Source organism: Elaeis guineensis, chromosome 13 (assembly GCF_000442705.2).
Source record: "Elaeis guineensis isolate ETL-2024a chromosome 13, EG11, whole genome shotgun sequence".
In the NCBI taxonomy this organism is placed as follows: domain Eukaryota; kingdom Viridiplantae; phylum Streptophyta; class Magnoliopsida; order Arecales; family Arecaceae; genus Elaeis; species Elaeis guineensis.
The window spans coordinates 24224237-24245748 of record NC_026005.2 but is presented as its reverse complement, the minus strand read 5'-3'; the positions used below and the strand labels follow the sequence as shown (position 1 = coordinate 24245748).

At 35.4% G+C, this 21512-nt stretch overlaps 2 protein-coding genes across 4 annotated transcripts; one reads left to right on the top strand and one right to left on the bottom strand.

Moving 5' to 3' along the window:
• The first annotated feature begins 328 nt into the window (after positions 1–328).
• On the top strand, positions 329–8143 carry LOC105056220 (uncharacterized). Its single transcript, XM_010938340.4, has 10 exons — positions 329–940; positions 2782–3261; positions 3354–3511; positions 3649–3732; positions 3826–3878; positions 5081–5162; positions 5997–6104; positions 6696–6819; positions 7047–7132; positions 7622–8143. The coding sequence occupies exons 1-10, from the start codon at positions 562–564 to the stop codon at positions 7841–7843; spliced, it is 1776 nt and encodes a 591-aa protein (XP_010936642.1). The 5' UTR covers positions 329–561; the 3' UTR covers positions 7844–8143.
• A 1147-nt stretch (positions 8144–9290) lies between these two features.
• On the bottom strand, positions 9291–20978 carry LOC105056221 (ribose-phosphate pyrophosphokinase 4). 3 transcript variants are annotated; one of them, XR_012136193.1, is made up of 10 exons: positions 20518–20977; positions 13021–13336; positions 12817–12912; positions 12011–12079; positions 11783–11911; positions 11459–11558; positions 11235–11318; positions 10988–11142; positions 9780–9844; positions 9589–9643 (listed from the first exon to the last, which is right to left on the bottom strand). XR_012136193.1 is itself a non-coding variant. In XM_029267885.2 (8 exons), the coding sequence occupies exons 1-8, from the start codon at positions 20886–20888 to the stop codon at positions 9482–9484; spliced, it is 1308 nt and encodes a 435-aa protein (XP_029123718.1). In that variant the 5' UTR covers positions 20889–20978; the 3' UTR covers positions 9291–9481. The 3 variants fall into 3 exon arrangements, 1 of the variants encoding a protein (XP_029123718.1); XR_012136194.1 differs by lacking the exon at positions 10988–11142; XM_029267885.2 differs by lacking the exons at positions 10988–11142; positions 11235–11318 and having other exon boundaries at positions 9291–9643; positions 20518–20978.
• Between the last annotated feature and the right edge of the window lie 534 nt (positions 20979–21512).

Genomic DNA, 21512 nt, shown 5'->3' with positions numbered 1-21512 from the left:
TTGTGGGCTCAATATGGACTGAATCTCGAGATGTCAAATCTTAATATTTATAAATAGAGAGATATGGGATCCCTAGAGTAAATTTCTAACTCTCATTTTTTTTTCTCGTTGTTCTATCTTCTAATTTAAGTTTCTAAAAATCCTCATTGAAAAACATCCTATAAATTCAAAATCGAAGCTCAGAGGGCGCCTCCAGCATACACCATCACTTCACGTGTCTAACCTAAGGTGCGGGAGCTAGATGCCATAGAATTGATAGATAGATTGTATATGGATTTAAATGAGGGTAGAACAAAATTTGCGGGTTCCCTATCCGTCTTGATATTGTAGCCGGTCCTTAAAATCCCACCGGAGTGATGTGCTAGGTTGGAGCCAGCCCTGCCTTGCCCTCTTATTAAACGATTGTTGGAGATCCACCATGGGATTAAAAAATGAAATTTAAATAATTAAGGTTCTACTTGAGGACTTTGATAATAGTTTCATGCGATTAAGTGTCTATATGTAACAAACCTCTTCTCATCTTCCACTCTCCGTCCTCGACCTCTACGAGACGACGAGACCATGAACTCCCTCCTTCACCCAAAGCCTAACCCTAACCCTAGCCCCAGTTCCTCTTGGTTCTCTGCCATAAAAAGAACGACCCTCTGGAACTCGAGGAATTGGATCCCCTTCCGGCTCGGGAAGCGCCGGATCGGCCTCTCCACCTCAAGGAAGGGCGGCCACCCGGTGGTAAGATCTGCGGTGACGATCGAGGAGGCGGGGTTCCTGGAGGTGGACATTCGGAATCCGGCGATCTCTACATCGTACAGGCCGTCCAATGTTCCGCAGCCCAATCGAGTGGTGTTGGAAGCGCAGACGAAGGTCTGCACCGGGCCGGAGCAGACGAAGCCGCTCAGCCAGGACCAGGCCGTCGTGGTTCTTGATACAATTCTGAGATCAGGTGAGTTTCTTTCAGTCGTTTTCCTATTTATTGCAGTGCTGTCAATCTTATTTGAGTTAATTCATATGTTGTTCTCTTGATTCTTTCATAATCTTTGCCAAATCCTAGTAATTTGATCTGGATTTCCTTTTTTGTACTTGGAAGTAGTTACTTCCAGTTAATTGTCAATGAATCGTACTCCAAAAAAAAAAAAAGGAAAGAAATAGATGGTTTTGGTATATTGTTCTTTGCGGCAATAAATTGGTATGCTTAGACCAAGAATCGATAACCATCATGTGATATTTGCAATATGTTTTCTCCCCTGATTATTTGGTACTCAAATGGTGGAAAAATTATTTGTTTATTTGGAAAGGCCTTCAATCTGTGAAGGTACCAGCCAAATGAGTAATTTTATTGCTGATTCTTAAATTACATGACTTAATTCCGTGACAGTCACGATGTTACTGCAAATTATCATCAGCACACGAAAGACATAAAACGAGTCCCAAAATGCAGTCAAACGGATTTCTTCATCACAAGCGTGGACAAAAAGATTGCTTGGAGGTCAATTAATGGGTCTAGCAACCAATTTATAGATGTTTCAGGGCAGCTTTAATGGTTATATGGTTTGTGGAAAACAAAAGGAAAGTTGAGATCATATTCCAAGAGAAAGAATGACCAGATCATAAGCACAAGATTCTACGCGGGTTATTTTATACTGGCAAGTATGTTTTTGTTTCTTCACCATCTCTGAAGTAAGAATACAGCTATAGAGGATAAACTTTGGGTGATGCTTCATCACTTGAAACAATATATCTTCAATTAAAAGGAACACAACCTTCCATGGTATAAAGTAGAAGAAATAGGAATGACCACTAGAGAAGACTTCTGATGAGGATTTCACAAGAAGAACACCAAGACTCAGTTTTTCCCTCTCTCCTTGTATTTCTCCTTCCCTAAATCTTTTATCAATTTCCAATTTTAAATCCAGATATCACTGTTTTACCTCTTGCAACAAATCCTTCTTGGTTGAAATACTTGCTGCTTTGTTTTCATAATCTTCTGCCAATTGCTGGTAATATTTCTTCATTAGACCCTCTTTTTTGCAACATAAACAAATCCTTGCTTTTAGTATGTGACTCTGCAATGTCTCTCAGCTAATGCTTTATTGTCACATCATGAAACCTCTCACTGGTTGCAAAAATGATAAAAATAAAGTATGTTATTCCAGCACCAACCTTAGTTGGGTATGTGTGCCATGAACTCTTGTTTTGCTTGTGGGCCTCAAATTTGGACAAATTCTATATCTTTCCTTGCATTTTTCTTGGAAGGTTCAAAAACTCTACCTTCAACCTCCCTACCATGTGGAAGTAGATAAATGAGAAATAACTAATAAATTTACAAATCAAGTACATGTTCGTTGTCTACATGAAGAATCCAACTCTTGCCATGATTTCTCATAAAACTCGTGCACTTGATCTGAGTCTTGCCAACATGGTTTTTTTGCTTATCAAGCATCATGGTGTTTTTCATTTTATTACTTATTTTCTTATGGATTTTTTTGTTGCTATTTTGAGTGACAAAATTTATGCTTATACTGCTTTGGGCTAAATTTTGGGAATGACATCTTCCTTCTTGTTCTCTCTTGCATTCTATTTTTTTCACTTGTTTTTTTTTTTTTTTACCTGCATGGTATAGAAAATCTCTGTATATTTTTGAAATTGTAGATAGAGCACAAAAATATAAATGTAGATAGAGTGCAAACCTGTGTGTTTCTACTGAGGTTAAGATTGGTGTTAAAATTGTGTATTATTGTTGATTATCATATTCATATTAGGTTGTATTCTTTTATGATTGCGAAGCTAAGGGAGAACTTAAAAATGAAGAAGTTTCCAAAGCGCAACTTGGAGCCTTTTTTGCTGCAATGACAATACGAGCAAATGCTTTTCCAGAGGCCACCCAGTGGAGTGAGGGTGAAAGACATGCCATGAGTATATTCTGGCCACACCTTGTTCAGGTTCTTCCACCAGATGTAATCTTTATAGCTGATCCTGAGGGCACAATCATGGGATCATGTAGTTCAGTTGGGCCTCATTTTGTTGGCCATGGAACTGCTGAGATGAGACTGGTGGGTGCTCTGAGGGAGGTTTTGGCAGGTGGTCACTTAGGTTATGAGGAGGTTCAGGGTGTCTTAAGAGATGTCCTTCCATTGAATCCCAAGGATGATACATCAGTAAAGGTCAGTGAGTCATTGCTTGCGGCATTTCTAATAGGACAGAGGATGAATAGAGAAACTGATCGTGAGCTCAAAGCATATTGTCTAGCATTTGATGACGAACTAGGTAATTCATGTATCTTCATATTCAAGATAATGATATGATGATTTCCGCCCTTCAGTACCCATGCAATGCTCAATACCTCTATTGTTTGTTAGGTACCCCTCCTATTGCTGATGTTAGATCCTTGACACACTATGGTGAACCATATGATGGAAACACGCGTTTTTTTAGGAGTACATTGTTTGTTGCTGCTGTGAGAGCTTGTTATGATGAATCTTGCTTACTTCATGGTGTTGAATGGATGCCACCTAAGGTCAGTGTCCCAAGCTATTTATTCTTGTATTCAATGTTGATTTTCCTGAGCTCCTAGTTCTAAATACAGTAATTGATGTTCAATACATTCTACGTGCAATAAACTTCTCTGAGATTTCTAGCTATTAAGGTTTTCAGGGAGGAATAACAGAAGGACAGTTGCTGAAGTTTATGGGGGCAAATACCCATTTATCTCCTGCACAGGCAAAAACTTTGCTGGAGGTGCTTACAGTTCTGCATATAAATATGAAACTGGTATTCTATTATGTATTTATTTCTCATCTGCTATATGTGACTATGTTCCTGTTTTTCCAGGATGAAAATGTTGGCTTTGCATATGTGAGTCAGCAGGAAGCTCGTCCATCTTTGTAAGGACAATAACAATCCCTCGTTGATTTGTACTATTGTCTCTTTAACTGTTCCAGCATTGCTAATATTTCTTTTCTTTTTTTTTTTTTCAATCATCAATGAACTCCTTTAAGACTTGTTGATTCCATGGCATAACTCTTTTGTTGTCCAAAGTTGCAAATCACATATTAGATGGATTTCGTTGTCCCTATTATGGATGTGGTTGGTGACTCCATAGCCATATATCTAGGAAGTTTAAGCTTCAAATAGGATGCATGTATCATTATGGTAACTGCAATATTGTGGCAATACCAAAGTGAGTAGAGATATCGAGACAAGAACCAAAGAGCATGCACTGTTAGATGATAGATTGATGAAGAATCAACTAAAGATAAAACTAAGAAGGAAAGCACTTGGAGCTCGAGCTTCTATGAAGGATCTGAAAAAGATGGCTGGATCTAAGCAATTGGAAAATTTCTTTGTCTGAGGATCTATTATGTAGGAATGAGTGCAAGGAAGTATTTGTCAGGCCAATCTAAATTAGATGGGACAAGACTTGTTAGGGTTTGTCTGTGCAAGTGGTTGGGTAATCAACTTACCCTAGCAGTGGTTATTTTTCCTTGTCAGATTTAGTCAGCTTCCAAGCAGCCCACAGTTATCAAAGTTATCTTGTACGCTGGTTTCTTGGCAATTCAGTGTGAACAGATTTAGCAAGGAATCATCTGTTGCTTCAGATACCTAGGAAAGCTGTTCTGAATTCTGATTTCTATATATGTACATAAAACAGTTGATTTGTCACAACTTGTGAACCTTGCACTCACATTGACAAATAAGACCATGAATTGTATTAGAAGAGTAGTTGTGATGGATGAAGCCATAGTATTGGCATACGTCATTTCTCTACTTCCGCATCTTTTATTGCATCATCAGTACTTAGGTATACATATTTATCCTGAACTAATAGAACATTTTCTCTCATTATTTATCACATCTTGTTGCTCAACTTTTGTCATGGTAACCCCAATTCTGCTATAACCCTATAAATTCTTGGATATTTCTTTATCATTTTTTAAGAGCTTTTTGAACATGTATACTATCAAGCCTTTTAGACTCGTAAAGTGTACAACAGGTTCATTTTTAAACTAGAATATCCATGCCTAATGTTGGAACAACTTAGTCATACCATGACTAAGTATTCTTCTTAATCATGATTATGCTGCAGATATTCACTGATTGGGCTCAGGGAGCACATTAAAAAACGTCCACCATTGGCAACTTCAGAGAAAGTTCAGCAGTTTGTGAGGGTGAGTTGTTAATTTCCTACAATGCCACTGCTAAAACATTCCACATAGCTGCATGCCTCTAGTTGCTACTCCAAGAACTCTGTTTCCATTTGGAACTTGATAGGAAAAACCATGAGAAACATGATCTGATGCCATGAGATATGCGGGGTTTTTATATTCGCAACATCTGTTTCATGTTCGTTGAGTGTTGATTGATTCATGGTTTTCTTTGCAATTGCAGTATTGAAAGATTCTCGAAATTATGGCCTTGTTGTATGATTTACACACATGTATAATGACTTGTATAATATATTTCTTTTCTTGATAGGAATATTAAAACATGTTGCATATTTTGTCATAATATTGCTAGCATCAACTGTAGTCGTGTGAATAATTTATTTCTTTTCTTACCCCCCATATTGGAGAAGAATTAGTGTTGATTGCTGGCACTTTTGAATTGATATAGCTCATGACCTGCCTCTAGTAGAATGCTTCTTGACATTATGCCCTTCTGATGAAAATTAAATTATTTTTTTAATCCACTGATAGGTATCATGAAGTTGGATCCCAGACTTATTAAAATGCCCAAAACTTGTTCAATTGTTTGGCAAAAAAGTTCTTTTCTGGATGTTATAACAAAGATATCTTTTTAATAAAATTTTCTGCTGTATTGTACAGAGCACTCACAAATAGTTAACACTGCAGTTGTTGGGCAATCAGATCCTGCACTTTATAAGACAAGTTCTTGCATCTTTTATTGTTTCAGCATACGCACATTGGATGTCTGCTGGAACTCAAGCATCAGCTTTCATTATTTCTAGCAGGAAATCTAATGGGGCTTCTTTTTTTGTTTAGGCACGTGGGAGGGAATCTATCATTGCTGGATTCTATCATGAGGGTTATGAAGATCTGCTGTTAATGCTTATGAGAAGAAGAAAAGTTCATTCTGGATTGGTGGTGAAGGTATTTCGCACTCTTATAGTGTAAAGAATACCTCAAGTTTTCAGGGAACCGTCAATTGTTTTGTTGCTAGCTTGTTTTCTTAGTTCAAATTGCATTTTGCTATCTGCCCTGTGGGCCTTCGAATTTTATGTTCAGAATTTTGGATCAAACCTGAGCAACTACAAGCACATATATTTGACTTAGATGCACTAAAATAGCCATCTTTTTTCTTAAAATCTTATTATAAAGCCTGTAAACATCAAGTATAACTACGAGTGTGATCAATATTTTTTTTTCTTTTAAGCACCTTGTTTGGTTTCTGATATTCATAGTTTGGGCGGTAAAGACTCATCATCTTTCATGCATCAAAATCAGTACAATGCATTCATAAAAATAGCTCGGTACACTACATGTGTTTTGGTTTCATCCTTACTGGCTACAAGCTGATTGAGTTGATTTCTCTGAACCCATCTGTCTTCTTAAAGTTTTGTGCTCCAAATGCCAAATATAGTCTACTACATGGAGCATCATTTGCATATGTTGCAACTTGCATGCTTAATATATGTCTACCAACACTCATTCAGAGTCATGTTGTTCATGATGCTGATGTAGGGTGAGGAAGGTGCACTCTCAATGACAACAAAGGTGAGATCAATAAATGCATCAAAAGGCCTTCCGGTGAACCACTGTTCTGGATTTCGCTCACCAAGCAATGCAACTAACTCCGATGTTGATGGTATGGACTTCTGTTTGACTTGTAGGGGTTTTTTCATAACTTGGGTCTCTGTTTCCTAGTGCTTGATGGATTGTCAGAAAATAAAAGTGGATATTTTTCCATCTTAGTTATAGTCATTATTGTCAAGCCAACAATTTTACATTATATGTATACATAATACATTATGAACAAAATATTTGGATTTTAGTAAATATTTTGATGGTGCTTATTTCTGCTTGTTTTGCCAGGAATTTTGCGTGAAAACTTCAGTATTGAGGTTAAGGCAAAGGATTATGGATTTGAACCCACAGATACTCCTAGAACCGATAGATCGGTAGTCTTCTGTCTTCTTATTCCTATTGTTTGTATCAATAGGATTTAATTGTTTTTTATTGCATTTAGCTAATGATTGTAAAGCTATTTAAAATGGTGCTGGAAAACTGTAGGCTTATGGTCTTCTGACCAACTGTATGTCATTATGGTAGGTAGATAAAAAGGGTGGAAATTGGTTGCAGAGGGATAGCCATGCAAGAAAATAAATACCACTATTGATTTTGTTTAGATGAGAGTAACCACAAAAGGGTGACTGGAAATCTGTCAGCTAATTCGCATGGAACCTATTTTATCAATTTTGTGCAATGGAAACCAAAAGGCTGAGTGATTGAGGATTGGGATGAATGCGAGAAGAGCACTTATCAAAGCTGACAGTAGATTAAGTTTACTAGTGTTATTGGGGTTTTATGATATCGTTCTTCTTGTTTTGCCCCAAATTCTTATATATTTGGAGGGCAATATTAATGCGTTGTTTTATCCTCTCAATCAGGTTTTAAGAAACATAGAGTTGGGCTTAGCAGCACTTGGTGGCGAGAAAGGACCAGCATACGACCGGATTGTTTTGAATGCAGGCATGGTTGATCACTTGCTAGGCTGCAGTGGAGCTGAGGATATTATGTCAGCTCTGGATAGGGCTAGAGAAGCCATTGATAGTGGCAAAGCTTTGAACAGGCTCATGAATTACATACGGGCCTCACACAAGGTCACATGATTTCCGTTCCCAGGGCTAAGCTGCTTTTTGCTTGCGTGTTGTTTCCCTTCCAGACTTCTGTTGTAAACATCTGTAGATCTGTGCACAGAACTAAAGTGAAACATTTAGGAATTGTCTGATACCTGCTCTCTGCACAGGACATAAAGATATAAATAGGATTAGACGAAATAAAAGGGTTTAAAAAGTGAAAGAATTTGTTATAGAAGCCATTGTATAAAAGAGATTGTTTCTTTTTCTTGTTTTCTTACTTCAGCCACTGTATCTTCATGAAGCATAATCTGATGAACATTCGGTTCTTAATTTGACCAGCTTTTGGTTGCTTGTTCGTGGTTCATGTTCATGCAGCCCCATTCCCGTTTCTTTTACCATTGCTTCTTTTTCTTCGCTGTGGTTTCAGATTGAGTGTTTGGTTTGGGGGATCACAGCTAGCAAACAATGGAAAAGTGGGAGATATCTTTTCTAACATCTCAACAAAAGCTTGTATATGGACCGTGCCACGGACTCAATTAGTTGAATGGCACCGGAGCTGCTATTGCTTGGCTTTGTTAGTTCATGCCAGTTGTCGTTGCCAGTTGTCGTTGCTGTGGATGTGGTTACCCTGAAGATTAGAGAAGCCTCAAGGCACCCTGCATCTCCAGCCATGAATAGGCTGCGAATGGTATCCTGGTGAACCACAATACACGTCACGATCTACTTATTTGGATAAAAAAAAAAAAAAAAAGCTCATTTTTTAAGCTTAAGGATGATTAAATTGAAACCATCATATTAGGAGTTTAGCTGGCTTGTTCTGGCACCGCTTCACGAAAGACCACCGAACCGTCAAAATACAATGTACCTGTGCTTCCAACAAAAGACGAGTTCCCACACGCTGTGTTCATCATGGCATGCTGAACGATTATAATTGCCCAGCCGATGCCTCGATCTTGCAATGCTAAACAATTATTTAGCGGCGACAAAGACTGCAATATCTGTATCTGTATGAACCACTAGCTAATCGAGAAATGCAGCCGGAGAAATTCTTTGCGCACCGTAGGCAGCACAGAAAATCTAAAATTATCTAATTAATCTACGTAGTCATCATTTTTTAACTCATATTTTAATATCAATAAATCAATTTTTTTATTTAAAAATTTTATATGATAAAAATATTTCTGTCTTTTAAAAAAAATTATAACATCTTGTAACATATTATGATCTAGAATATCATAATATGACCTAAAATATCATAATATGATCTAAGATATCATAATATGAAAGAAATATTTTTGTCCAACCACTTTTCAATACACATTTAATGCCTGCAACTTTCTTTTTTGTTTAAAAATTTTTAATAACAAAAATATCCTTACTCTTTAAAAAAAATATAACACTCTGTACATATTATGACATCCTGCATTATATTATGACATCTCGTGTATAAAAATTATAATTTTTTGAACGCCAGATATTATAACATGGACATAGAATATTATAATTTTTTAAAAAAATAAAAATATTTTCGTCATACAAAATGAAAAAATTAACTTACAAATATTAAATGCACGTTGGTATATAACCCAATCAGACAAGATAGTGCACTCCATATCAGATTTTATACACCGCCTGCGGTATACAAAGAATTTCCCAATGCAACAGTGCTTAATGGGCTGAATTGTCCACACGGGCTATAGGAACAAGTCGTGAACTCCACCATTTTCGTCCAAGAAGTCCACGCCACTCTGAGTACCCGTAATAAACCAGTACCGTGGCTGAAGGAAATTCAACTCCCAAACAAAAGGCTTGATTAAAATATGACATACTCTACAACAACAACAAAAAAGCTTTTAAAAAGGCGCTTAATCATGCTGATAAAACTCGACTGAAAGATCTATATCTGAAGGGAAATAGCTATAGCACTGGCAAGGCTGAGGACTTCAAACGGAGGTCTATTTTTCACCTCCTTCACGGTAAGTGCGCATGAATCAGTAATCCAGAAGTTGCTCAACCCGTTCTCTGGACCCACTGGAAAAGAAGAAAGCAAGGCGATCGGTTTAGTGTTAAACATGCAGAGGAAAAGAATGGTGACAAATTAGTCCAGAAAAGATTGTTACAACAAAGACTAACATTTCTAGCTCTATTTATCTATTAGTACCTGTTCCTAATGACAACTTGATAATAATATAATTTGAGCAGAAAGAGATATTAATGTTATGCCAATGCAGCTTCATCTTCTTCTTCTACCAGCTTTTTTGTTTTTGAAGAAAAATAATGGATCATTGAAATTCACCAAGAAAATGAACCCAAATATCAAAACTAGACTGCAGTGGCTGCCCTCTCAAAATCTCTTCAGCCTTCCGTCTGTCCTTGGAATCAAGTGCAGAAATCCAAGATAAGATTAGGGCTAGGGCAGTTAATGCAGCCTCTTACTGGAGAATGAATACCCATTTTATTTTATCGAAAAATCAAACAAATTGAAGTTGTTCTTTCTACATCATTTCACCTATCAAAAACACCTGCTCATAAGACAGTTTTAGATACACTCACCATCCAACTTTCCATTTCGAATCTCATGCTTTTGCAACTATATTCCATTTTATAAGATACTTAGTTTATGCTCACAATTTCTATTGGTTTCTTATGTATGCCATTATATATAATAAATTATTGTCATTCTTTCAACATGACCACCAATTCGCTCAAATGTCTGCCAAATGCTTTTAGAAAAGCATGTATGATTCTTTCCACCATGAGTTTCTCCTACAGAAACTTAATTATGAAGTCGAAACTCTTCAATTTCTAAGTTGGACATGACACAACAATTTAATTCCACTTCAGTTCTTACTAACATATTAATCCAATTGATTTGAGAACCTTGAACTCATAAACTAGTAAAAAGAATATATCCAAAAACAACACCTAAAAGTTGCACAACCATCAAGCAACAATCTTACTCTTTTCATCCCACTACCATCAAAAATTATATTATTTGGGACATAGGCAATCAATATGAGCCTACATAAAATAGTATCAAGATGATCTCCATCAAAAATCACCTTCCAATTTCCACTTAAATTAGATGATGCTGAGTTGCTAATGATAAATAAATTTCAATACTTGAAATTCGGATTTAATGATACACATGCATGGTGATAATTACACACTCACACGCCTTGGCCTTAAGGAATAAGCTTTTGCAACTCTGTGTATGCATTGACCTAGCCGTAACAATCAAGTTTTCTAGACTCGGTTTAAATATCTGAAGGCTGAAGTTGGTGGGAAGATACTGTATGTGGTATATCACCCATAAGACTGGGAGGCAACTGCAAAGACAGAAGAGAGGATGGAACAAGTTATCCAGAGTGCTCTTGATCCTTTTGTCCAAATACATTCAGGATTCTGTTATACAGAATACCTCTTGATTCAGCAGCCAAATTCTGCTCATGTAGGAGATATCACAAGTTTCCGAATAACCCAACTCACTGTGTTAAACTGGTTCCTATGTAGAACAAGAAAAAGTATAGTGGACAATTTACCATCAGTCAGTTCTTGAAAGTCATGTTTACATATACGATTGGTACTCCAAGCAAAGAAAAGAACAATTACTGGGAAATTATTCCAGGTGAAGCAGATACATACCTCCATTATCATATTGAAACCGCTGCCATGATCTATTGGGGAAGATACCATGAGTCACATAAGCACTGATTTTTGCTGCTCCATGAGCTGCCAATACTTTCTAAGAAAACAAATTCCGAGTTCAACTCCAAGTGGGACTTCAAGGTTCAATAAATTAAAATAACATATATTGCATTAAACTCTAACACAAACAGATGATGCAAAGAAAAATTTTTGGAGCAAAAGGCAACAATATATGCTGATACACGAGTTCATGTAACAAAATAATAGAAAATGTGGATAATACTAGCTTGCAGATAACGCATCCAAATAATAATCACATACCTGGCACTCAATCAGAGTACCGCCTGACTGCACCAAATCATCAACGATCACAACATGGCGGCCTCTAGGATCTCCCTCCTTGAGACGAACAAATCGTTGGTCACCTTCCCTAACTTTGTTACAGATAATCTGAAGTTGAGATCATAAATTTTTGCACAGCTCACTGTCACAGGCACCAGATATAATATGCCAGTTTTGTGCAACAGTAGTTTCAATACAGAAAATTACCACTGGGAAATGCTGAAGTTGCTTATGAAATCTCTTCCATGAGCCATCATCTGGAAAAGCAATAGAAATCTGAAAAAGACAGTGCAGAATCACATACTTGACACACAAAAGCATTTGGGGCCCATCTGGATGCCTGGTTGTAATGTTGTGAAAAATTCTCATAAGGTGGGAGTTGTACGAGGATGGATTCAAGCAAGAGGGACAAGAAGGACCAATGAGGGCCACAAGGCTGATTGATCCCACAAATACCAAGAATTTTGGGATGTCAAAATCATTTTTCGTGATAAATATTGGTAACCCTAAATTTTTGGGATATAGTCTATTTGGTAAAATTTTGAGATATAGTCCATTTGATGATTCCCATTCCTGTGGCAGTTATCCCAAGATCCACTGACCAAGCATCCAAAAAAGCCTTAGTTAATCATCAGAAATGAATAACTTCCCATAAATTTATGGCCTTCTAAGGCAAATGAAAAGTCACTGGTCAGATAGAAGAACCGCATCAATTTCAGTTCATGGTTAGTGACACAACAAGAAAAACTTCGCCACTCTCTGCCCATGAGAAACCACGAACATCTAAGACAATTGAAAAATCATTGCATACTAAAAGAAATTTTTTAAGGCTATGATTTTCACAAGACATCCAGAAAAAACAGCTGAAATTTTGTTGAGAGATCAAGATTTGACATCCACATTTGGTTCAATGAAGTCCAGTTCTATAATTCAATCCAAGGTTGCATAAAGACCGATTTTCAGATATTATAAGTCGATAGTCCACAATTTGCTTTAGATATTATGTCACTCACATTTTCAGAATCAGGTAGCAGCTGAAGCCTGTTTTTAAGCAAAGGAATGCCACTCTCAAAGCATGGTAAGACATAATCTCCAAAGTAAAATCTCTCCTGGAAATAAAAAACCTTAATTATATCACAGAACGATCATGAACAGCAGGTCAACATGTATAAAAAACAATTTACCATATATTAGTGTCGGAAAGTCAGATTGCCAACCTGTAAGGCATGAATATCAAATATGACTAAACTAGTCGGTCCACCTCTTGATATTGGTATATTTGACAATATTCTAGCGAGAGTGAAGGCTGTTGCTACATCTCCTTCCTCCTCCATCCGCTCATAAGATCCAGTTGGGAAGAAGGGAAGCACAACCGTAAATGAGGAGATGAACAACCTTGGCAGTGCATAGATAATAGATAACTGCTCAAAAATTACTCCAGGGGAGCTAAATGAGGCCAAAAAGGCTACATGCTGCCCACGAATGCCATGAGCATTTGAGATGAACAGGTTGGGAAATCCATCCTCAAATGTCCTGAAACATAAAAATATAAAATACATTTTCACATGTCAGTAAGTGAAGAAATCAAATTCAGGTGAAATCAGCTATAAATGACAGTAACAAAACAATATCAGTAGATTCACAAAAAAAAGAAAAAAGGTGTCAGGAAAGAAAAAGCTTATTATTGCATGATAAAACTGAAATAGTTTGTCCTTACTCCTTTATGATAGACATGTGAAAAACATTCTATTTTAGGGAACAAAATACAAAATGATTTGCTTTGAAAATTGATTTGGTCCCCTAATGGAACACTTGAATATTTCTTGAGCATCATGACCCTTTGGGATTAGACATGTCAGATAGAATAATTGATTCTTGCAGAATTGCTAGCAAGAAAAGGGAATATTTGGAACCATCTTGCTAGAAAAAAGAAAAGGACATGTACGATTAAAATCACGATCGGCCATACCACCTCAAGCAGTCCAATTTGGGGCGTATCAAACTGAACTAAGAAACTGGGACACTTCACCCTATTGACTTAGTAAATAGACAGAACTGGCTCCATCTTGATTAAACCCCTCCCCCTAGCTCGGTAAAAAGCCCCCACCCATCCCTCACCCCTCGCTACCCGTGATGGCCACACCCCCCACACTCGTGAGCACTCAAAGCACCTTTCTCCACCCCCCTATCATCGATAAGCATCTCCTCCTCTCCCTCTCTCTTCATTTCACTAGGGTTAGGGTTTTCCTCTTCCCTCCCCATTCCTCCCTCTCCCTCTCTCCCCCCTCCCCCAACGACGACAATGATAAGGGCTTTCGAGCCTCTCTCTCCCTTTTCCTCTCTCTTTAACTCTCTCTCTCTCTTTTTCTATCTCTCTCTCCCCCTTCCTCTCCGACTCTCCCTATTTTGGTATAGCCCATGTAACAACCTAAGACCTCACCCAAAAAGAAGAGCTAGAATGTATTATTTGGGTTCTTTGGCCCTATATAAGTATCCAAGATCTATCCAGTACATAGTTGATATGAGACTAAACACACACCCGTATAGATCCCTCCCATACTTTGCCCATATAAGTCTAGACATCGTCACTAAGTTAAGGGTCCAAATCCATTCAAATCCAACCACAAATACCACAAATCCAATCACAAGCACCACGATCAAACTGTAATCAATCCAAATGAGTCTGTGTTCAGTGTTTCTTAGTCCACATGGGCTATGGACTAGATCTGCTCTGATACTATTTGTAATATCTCAGGATCTTACCCAAAAGAGTCTCGTCTAAAGATATTATTTGAGTTTATTAGCCTTGTATAAATACCCAAAATCTATTCAGTGCATAACCGATATGAGACTAAACACATGCTTGCATAGGTCCCTCATACCCTAGAACAGTATAGTACAAACCTATATCCCATACCGAACACTAGCTAGTACAGCCTCTGGTACTAGTTTGGTAAATCTTGATTAAAATGAATCTATCCTAAAGCACCTTGCCAATCTTGTAATTACTAACTCAACAAAATAATTTCATTGCAACTTATTCATAAGATGTTGGAAATAGTTAACCAACCATCTATATTGAGTGGTTTTGAAAACCACAACAAGTGTACCCATGAAAAATCACAAGTATCAATAGGAAAAATATAAAAAAAACATGGGCAAATTAAACAAAAAAATGTTCTCTGTGCTTTTGCCTGATCATTTCATAAAAATATGTTATGGTAATGAAATCAAATAGAATGCATGCTGGAAAGGGAAAAAAACTTAGAACTCAAAGTTCGGTATTTTAGGGATGATACTTGAAAATTCTGCATTTCGATTCTTGAAAATAGAAATAACACCAAGCTTAGCAACTTGAAAACAAATTCTAAGATACAGGAATTGAGTACCTTGCAACTAGTTTGGAATGCTTATGGTTATAATTATGAACTTTAGCTAAGCAAATGGAAGGATTAGCACTCTATGGGCCCACAAAGAGGCCTATATTTATTATGCATTTCCAAAGGCCTCGATTAAGGCAGGGATTGAAAGATGAATGATGAAATCTTTTTTATGCTGATATCCAAGGCATTCCAGCAAATTATTTCACCTAGGATATCCTATTGGCAATTCTAACAACCTAAAAGGACTTTATTTTATTACTTCTTATAGGACCATTAAATTCTTGCAGATTTTTATATACTAGATCTCATGACTTTGGTATGGTCAAAAAGATAAACTTGATCGACTCTAAGGCGGTGGTTGCAGATTTAAGTCCAAAAATGGATACTCCTTCCTCTCTAATTCGGGGTCTCCTTTATAGAATATATTGAAGTAAATAATTTATTGAACTAGAAAGATCAAAAGATGCTCCTATGAAAATGGACTTGAGGGCCCATTCTTTGGAAGGTACATAAGCTACCTGAAAATTTCTATTTTTATGGATAAATATTTTTCAAACAATACTTAAATAGAAAAATAATTTACCCATGTTCTTTTATGCATTGATAAATGGTTCCAGAATTTATTATCCATGATCTTTTACATTATTACTTTTCCGAATAAGTTGCTAAGATTTATCCATATTTCCCATAACACCCTTTATTATATAAATATATCTATTATATTATATTATTTAATATATTATAGTATACAATATAATATAAATAGTATATTTTAATTTACTATAATATTATATATTATAATATATAATATTATATTATATCATATAATGTATATTATAATATATTATATAATATTCTTATATATTAAATTATAATGAAAAATTATGTTATAATAGTGTATTAATTATAATAAAATAATATATTATTAGTACAATAATATTATGTGATATGATATTATTATATTATATAATAACTAGTACTCAAACCCCGTATTATGGAGATTTAATTGATCATAATGATAACATTTTAAATTAAAGATTGCTCTCACTAATTAATCTCATGATGAGATCAAAAGGATCTCTGAGAGTTCTTCTTTCCAAAGATAACCTCCCAAACCAGTGAAGATTGCTGCATCTTGTATTATTTTTTTATCATACTATTTGTGCTTGTATTTTTTATTACAAAATATAAAAGAAAAAAAAACTTGACATGTGATATTGTGAGAGATTATCCTATAATCTTATGTGTCAAAACGAAATGTCACTCCTAATATCCGTGTATCGCTTTATTATTATTATATAGATATAAATAAATAAATTTTTTTGTCATACTATTTGTACTTTTATTTCTTACTTAAAAAATATAAAAAATAAAAGAATAAAACTTGACACGTGGCGTTGCAGGAGATTATCTTATAATCTTACGTGTCAATATGGAATGCCACCCTTAATACCCATGTATTGCTTTACTATTATTATATAGATAGATAAATTTTTTTATCACACTATTTGTGCTTTTATTTTTTATTTAAAAAATATAAAAAATAAAAAAAATAAAACTTGATATGTGACATTGCAAGAGATTATCCTATAATCTTACGTGTCAATACGGAATGCCACCTTTAATACCCATGTATTGCTTTATTTTTATTATATAGATAAATAGATTTTTTTATCATACTCTTTGTGCTTTTATTTCTTATTTAAAAAAATAAAAAAACTAAAATTTGACATGTGATATTGTGGGAGATTATCCTATAATCTTATGTGTCAACACGAAATGTTACCCCTAATATCTGTGTATTACTTTACTATTATTATATATATTTTTATCATACTATTTGTACTTTTATTTCTTACTTAAAAAATAAAAAAAAAAATAAATAAAACTTGACACATGACATTACAGGAGATTATCCTATAACCTTACGTGTTAACAAGAATGCCACCCCTAATATCCGTGTATCACTTTATTATTATTATATAGATAGATAGATTTTTTTATCATACTATTTGTACTTTTATTTTTTATTTAAAAATATAAAAAATAAAAAAAATAAAACTTGACATGTGGCATTGCAAGAGATTATCCTATAATTTTATGTGTCAATACGGAATGCCACCTTTAATACCCGTGTATTGCTTTATTATTATTATATAGATAGATAGATTTTTTTATCATACTATTTGGGCTTTTGTTTCTTATTTAAAAAAAAAACTTGACATGTGGTATTACGGAAGATTATCCCATAATTTTATGTGCCAACACAGAATGTTACCCCTAATATCCATATATTACTTTACTATTATTATATAGATATTATATATGATAATATATATAGATAATATATTATATTATATTATATATCATTATTATATATTATATTATGATATTATTATTATATGGTTAAGGATATTTTAGGAACAAAATAAAAAACTTATTTTTTTGGTTGATGAAAAAATGACCTAGCCACCTAGGTAGGTAAGACTCTTCCCATTTCATGAGTAAATGCTATTCATGAGAAAAAAACTTATTCACTTAAAAAAGTATAAGAACATGGATAAGTTGGTCAATAACAAAGTCGACCACCTTTTTCATAATATTTACCCACTAAAGAATGGAAGGATTAGTTATTTTCTTATGGATAGTATTTACCCATGAAATATGAGAAAAATTTTGCCCACCTAGGTGGGTAAATCATTTTTCCATCAACTTAAAAAAATAATCTTTTTTATATCATTCCAAATATACCCCGAACCCCATAACGATAATATAATAATATAATATACTATCTTATATATAACATAATATAATATTATTATCCGATAATAATATTTTATTATTGTAATATAATATATGATGATGATAATATGTTGGAGTATAATATCTTATTTTATTATTATAATATTGGTATTAATATCTTATATTATTATAATAAAATATAATATAATGTAATAATATATTATTTTAAACATATATTAATATTATATACTATATTATAATATATATTTTATTATATTATATATAATATAATTTATTATATTATATTTTATATAACATATATTATCTATATTTATGAATATATATTATATAATATTATATATTATAATATATAATATAATATAATATAATATATTATATTATTATAGTACTACCTACATAAAAGGGTAATATGAAAAATATGAATAGATCTTAGCAACTTATCTAAAAAACTAGTAATACAAAAGAACATGGGTGACAGATTCCAGAGTTATTGTCCAATGTATAAAAAAACATAGATAAATTATTTTTCTATCTAAATGTTGCCTGAAAAATATTTATCCAGAAAAATACCGATTCCTAGGTAAGTTTTTTTATCCTCAAAAGAATGGGCCCTAAATGGTACAATTGTACAGGAAATGATAGAAAGAATAAAATGAGGTAGAATGCTAAATTAAACAAAATTAGTAAAACAATAATAGTAAAGGGGAAGGGTCTGAAGTAGATATGACCAATTGAGGCATCCACAGATGCCTTGTTTAAAGAAGATCATGTCTTCCTTAGAGAAGATCATTGCCCCACAGGGTGCAAGGGATGCTGGTGGTCTTCCCTAAGATACAATGATCCACTATCCCTCCAACCATGCACTTTGATGAGGAAGTCCACATATTGTGCGTGGTAGTTGCCCTAGGAAGTAGAAAGATGATGCTATATTGTGTGAAAAGCCTTCTCTAATAATCTGACAACAGGGAGAGTTGATAAATATAAAACCAACAATAATGTCCCAATACTCACTCCCCATTGGATCAAGAGGTCAGTACGGCATGTTAGACTAAGTGTAAAAATCTCCATGGGATAAACGACTGGGTCAAGATAAGTCAACATAATAAAAAAGAAATTTTAAAACACTAAAACTTGCTTAAAAAGAAATGAATGAAATTATAAAACATTGTATATTGAAGAAAATGGTGATTGAGTGAGTTCTTGGTGAAGCAAAATGGCGGATAGATTTTTGAAAGTGCAAGGTGTTGCTTCACAACTTTTGACAAAGTCACTAATTTTGCAGCCCATATTTCACATGACATATAGGCCTTTCTGATCAGTTTGTAGTACCCCGCAAACCATCAGTTAGATGATTTCAAGCCATATAAAATATCCATTAGATGGTATAGTCTTTCACTTTGAACTTCACATGACATATAAGTTTACTGATAACTTTGTAGTACCTTGCACAACCATCAGTTAGATAATTTTAACCCATATAAAATATGAATCAGATGGTACAGTTTTTCACTTTGAACTCATAGCTTCTAATTTGGTGCCTTAGACAAACACATCCCTGTAACAAGCATTGTTGTCTTTACTCTCAATCTACATGATTTCCAAGTCAAGGGGCTGTTCAGAGGGTAGGTCTACCTACCAAGTGGCCTTCTAGGTTCCATGGAAAAATCTATTGCACGAGCTTAATCTCAAACAATTTGAGTCGTTTGAGCCACCAAGTGCCTTTGAGGTTCCATGGCAAACCCCTTCTCTGGGGAACTTGGTACAATCAACGCCAGATGCCAACTCCAACACCAGTCTCCTCACTGGAGCCTTTATCCACATGTTGTCCCAAATTACTTGTGTCATAATTGTGTCCAACAATTAGGAGGTAATTGTACTGCCCCATGGTAATCAAGGGATTTTAGTCAGTTTCATTCAGTTATTTTCATCAATATCTTCCTTATCAATGGTAAGGACATGACAGCATCTTCACACTAAACTTTTCATACAGTAATACTTTACAGTGCTTGTGTTGGTTTATGTCTAGAATGCATTTTAAATTAAGAAAAAGACTCAGATGTCATAGAAAAACAAAAATCTATTGAGTATGGATTTCAGTCAGAGGATAAGAAAAGTTCCAAAATGTGCAAGATTGAGTATGAATCTATCCAGTTAGCCTGACGTTGTTGCTATCGGTCATTCAATTGACAAGATTTTTTCAATGCAAACAAGCGCGTAAAAATGAGCAAGAATAGTTATCCGACAAACAATTCCAGCATCAATAGTGGATGAGAGAGAAAGGAGACAGATATAAAGGAAACAGAGAGAAGGAAACCGAGAGGAGGATTGCTTGGGAACTGTCGGAGGTCTCCGAATATTGCTCTCATCCACGCATCATCACCACCGCGTTGGGTTTCAAAGATTCATTAAAACTTATTTATATAATCAGATTCTTGCTTATAGAGGCGCAAAATTTGACATATAAAGATTCAATAACCCCGCAAAGAAGATAATGCATTCAAAGAAATAGATAAATCAAGAAACTTCATTTGACTCGGATTAAAGAAGAAGAAGAAGAAGGGCTTGCACCTCCAACTGATGCTGCGGAGCTCGATAGTGTCGCTTTCCGATGCGACGCGCTCGGCCAGCTCCCTCATCTCCTCGCAATAGAAGAGGATAACGTTCTTCAGCGACCTCTTCCGAGGCAACGCAACGGAGGAAGCCACCGCCGCCGAGGCCGCCATTAGAGATGAAGGAGAGCTCCGGGAGACATGGACGGTCCCTCCGCTTCTCCCAGGCGAGATATCGGGGCTCGTGAGTTCCGATCGGAACCCGCTACTGCTCCGCTTCGGAAGGGCCAAGGATCGAGCGCCGACGAATTTGGGCTTGTGGAATGTAGGGTTAGGGCTAGCATTAGGTTTTGGGTTCCCCCAAGAGGGAGCTGGAGCCGCCGCCGCCATCCGTCTCCGCCTACGACGGCGAAATAGTCTTCCTTTTTGGAAAGGAGACAGCGAAATGGTATTCTACAAAACGAGGAGCCTTTAACACCTAACGCAGTTTCAATCTCAAAAACTTAGCAAAGCGCGTATTGGACAATTTTATCTAAATAATATTAATTTAAAAAATTATAAAAATAATATTTTTTTATAAAATATTTATATTAATATTATCTAAAATAAAATTATGTTATCATAGGATGATTTTATGTACTGATTTATTACAACTGAGTCAGCAGCGTAGAATCGTCCTATAAAAAAGCGACTCTATAAGTCATCTTATGCCTTGACGATTCTATGATAAAGCAACTTTAACTCCAGACTTGTATCGAGAAATCACTAGACTCTCCAACCACTAAGAGAGAGATTGAGGGGCATGAAGAGGGGCGGTGGGGGCTGAGAGGGAGAGGGGCAGGGTGTTTAGTTTTTTTTTCCTAATAAGTGACGGAAAGATGGGAGAGAGAAGCTTAATCTCCCCTCTCTCCCGACTAAATCCCTCACTCCCATCTCTTCGTCATTTAAGGCAAAAAAAAAAAAACACCCCACCCTTCTCGGCCTTCTCGATCCCCGCCGCTCCATGCCCCCTCA

Bases quoted from the DNA above. Each gene is read 5' to 3' on its own strand.
- LOC105056221 (XM_029267885.2), bottom strand. From the start codon at position 20,888: ATGGCGGCGGCGGCTCCAGCTCCCTCTTGGGGGAACCCAAAACCTAAT. The intron at 12,913-13,020 runs GTTGGCAATCTG...TTTTATTTCCAG, and splicing joins TTGATATTCATGCCTTACAG to GAGAGATTTTACTTTGGAGA. The intron at 11,559-11,782 runs GTATGTGATTAT...TTGTTTTCTTAG, and splicing joins GTACTCTGATTGAGTGCCAG to AAAGTATTGGCAGCTCATGG.
- LOC105056220 (XM_010938340.4), top strand. From the start codon at position 562: ATGAACTCCCTCCTTCACCCAAAGCCTAACCCTAACCCTAGCCCCAGT. The intron at 3,733-3,825 runs GTGCTTACAGTT...CTGTTTTTCCAG, and splicing joins AGGCAAAAACTTTGCTGGAG to GATGAAAATGTTGGCTTTGC. The intron at 5,163-5,996 runs GTGAGTTGTTAA...TTTTTTGTTTAG, and splicing joins AAGTTCAGCAGTTTGTGAGG to GCACGTGGGAGGGAATCTAT.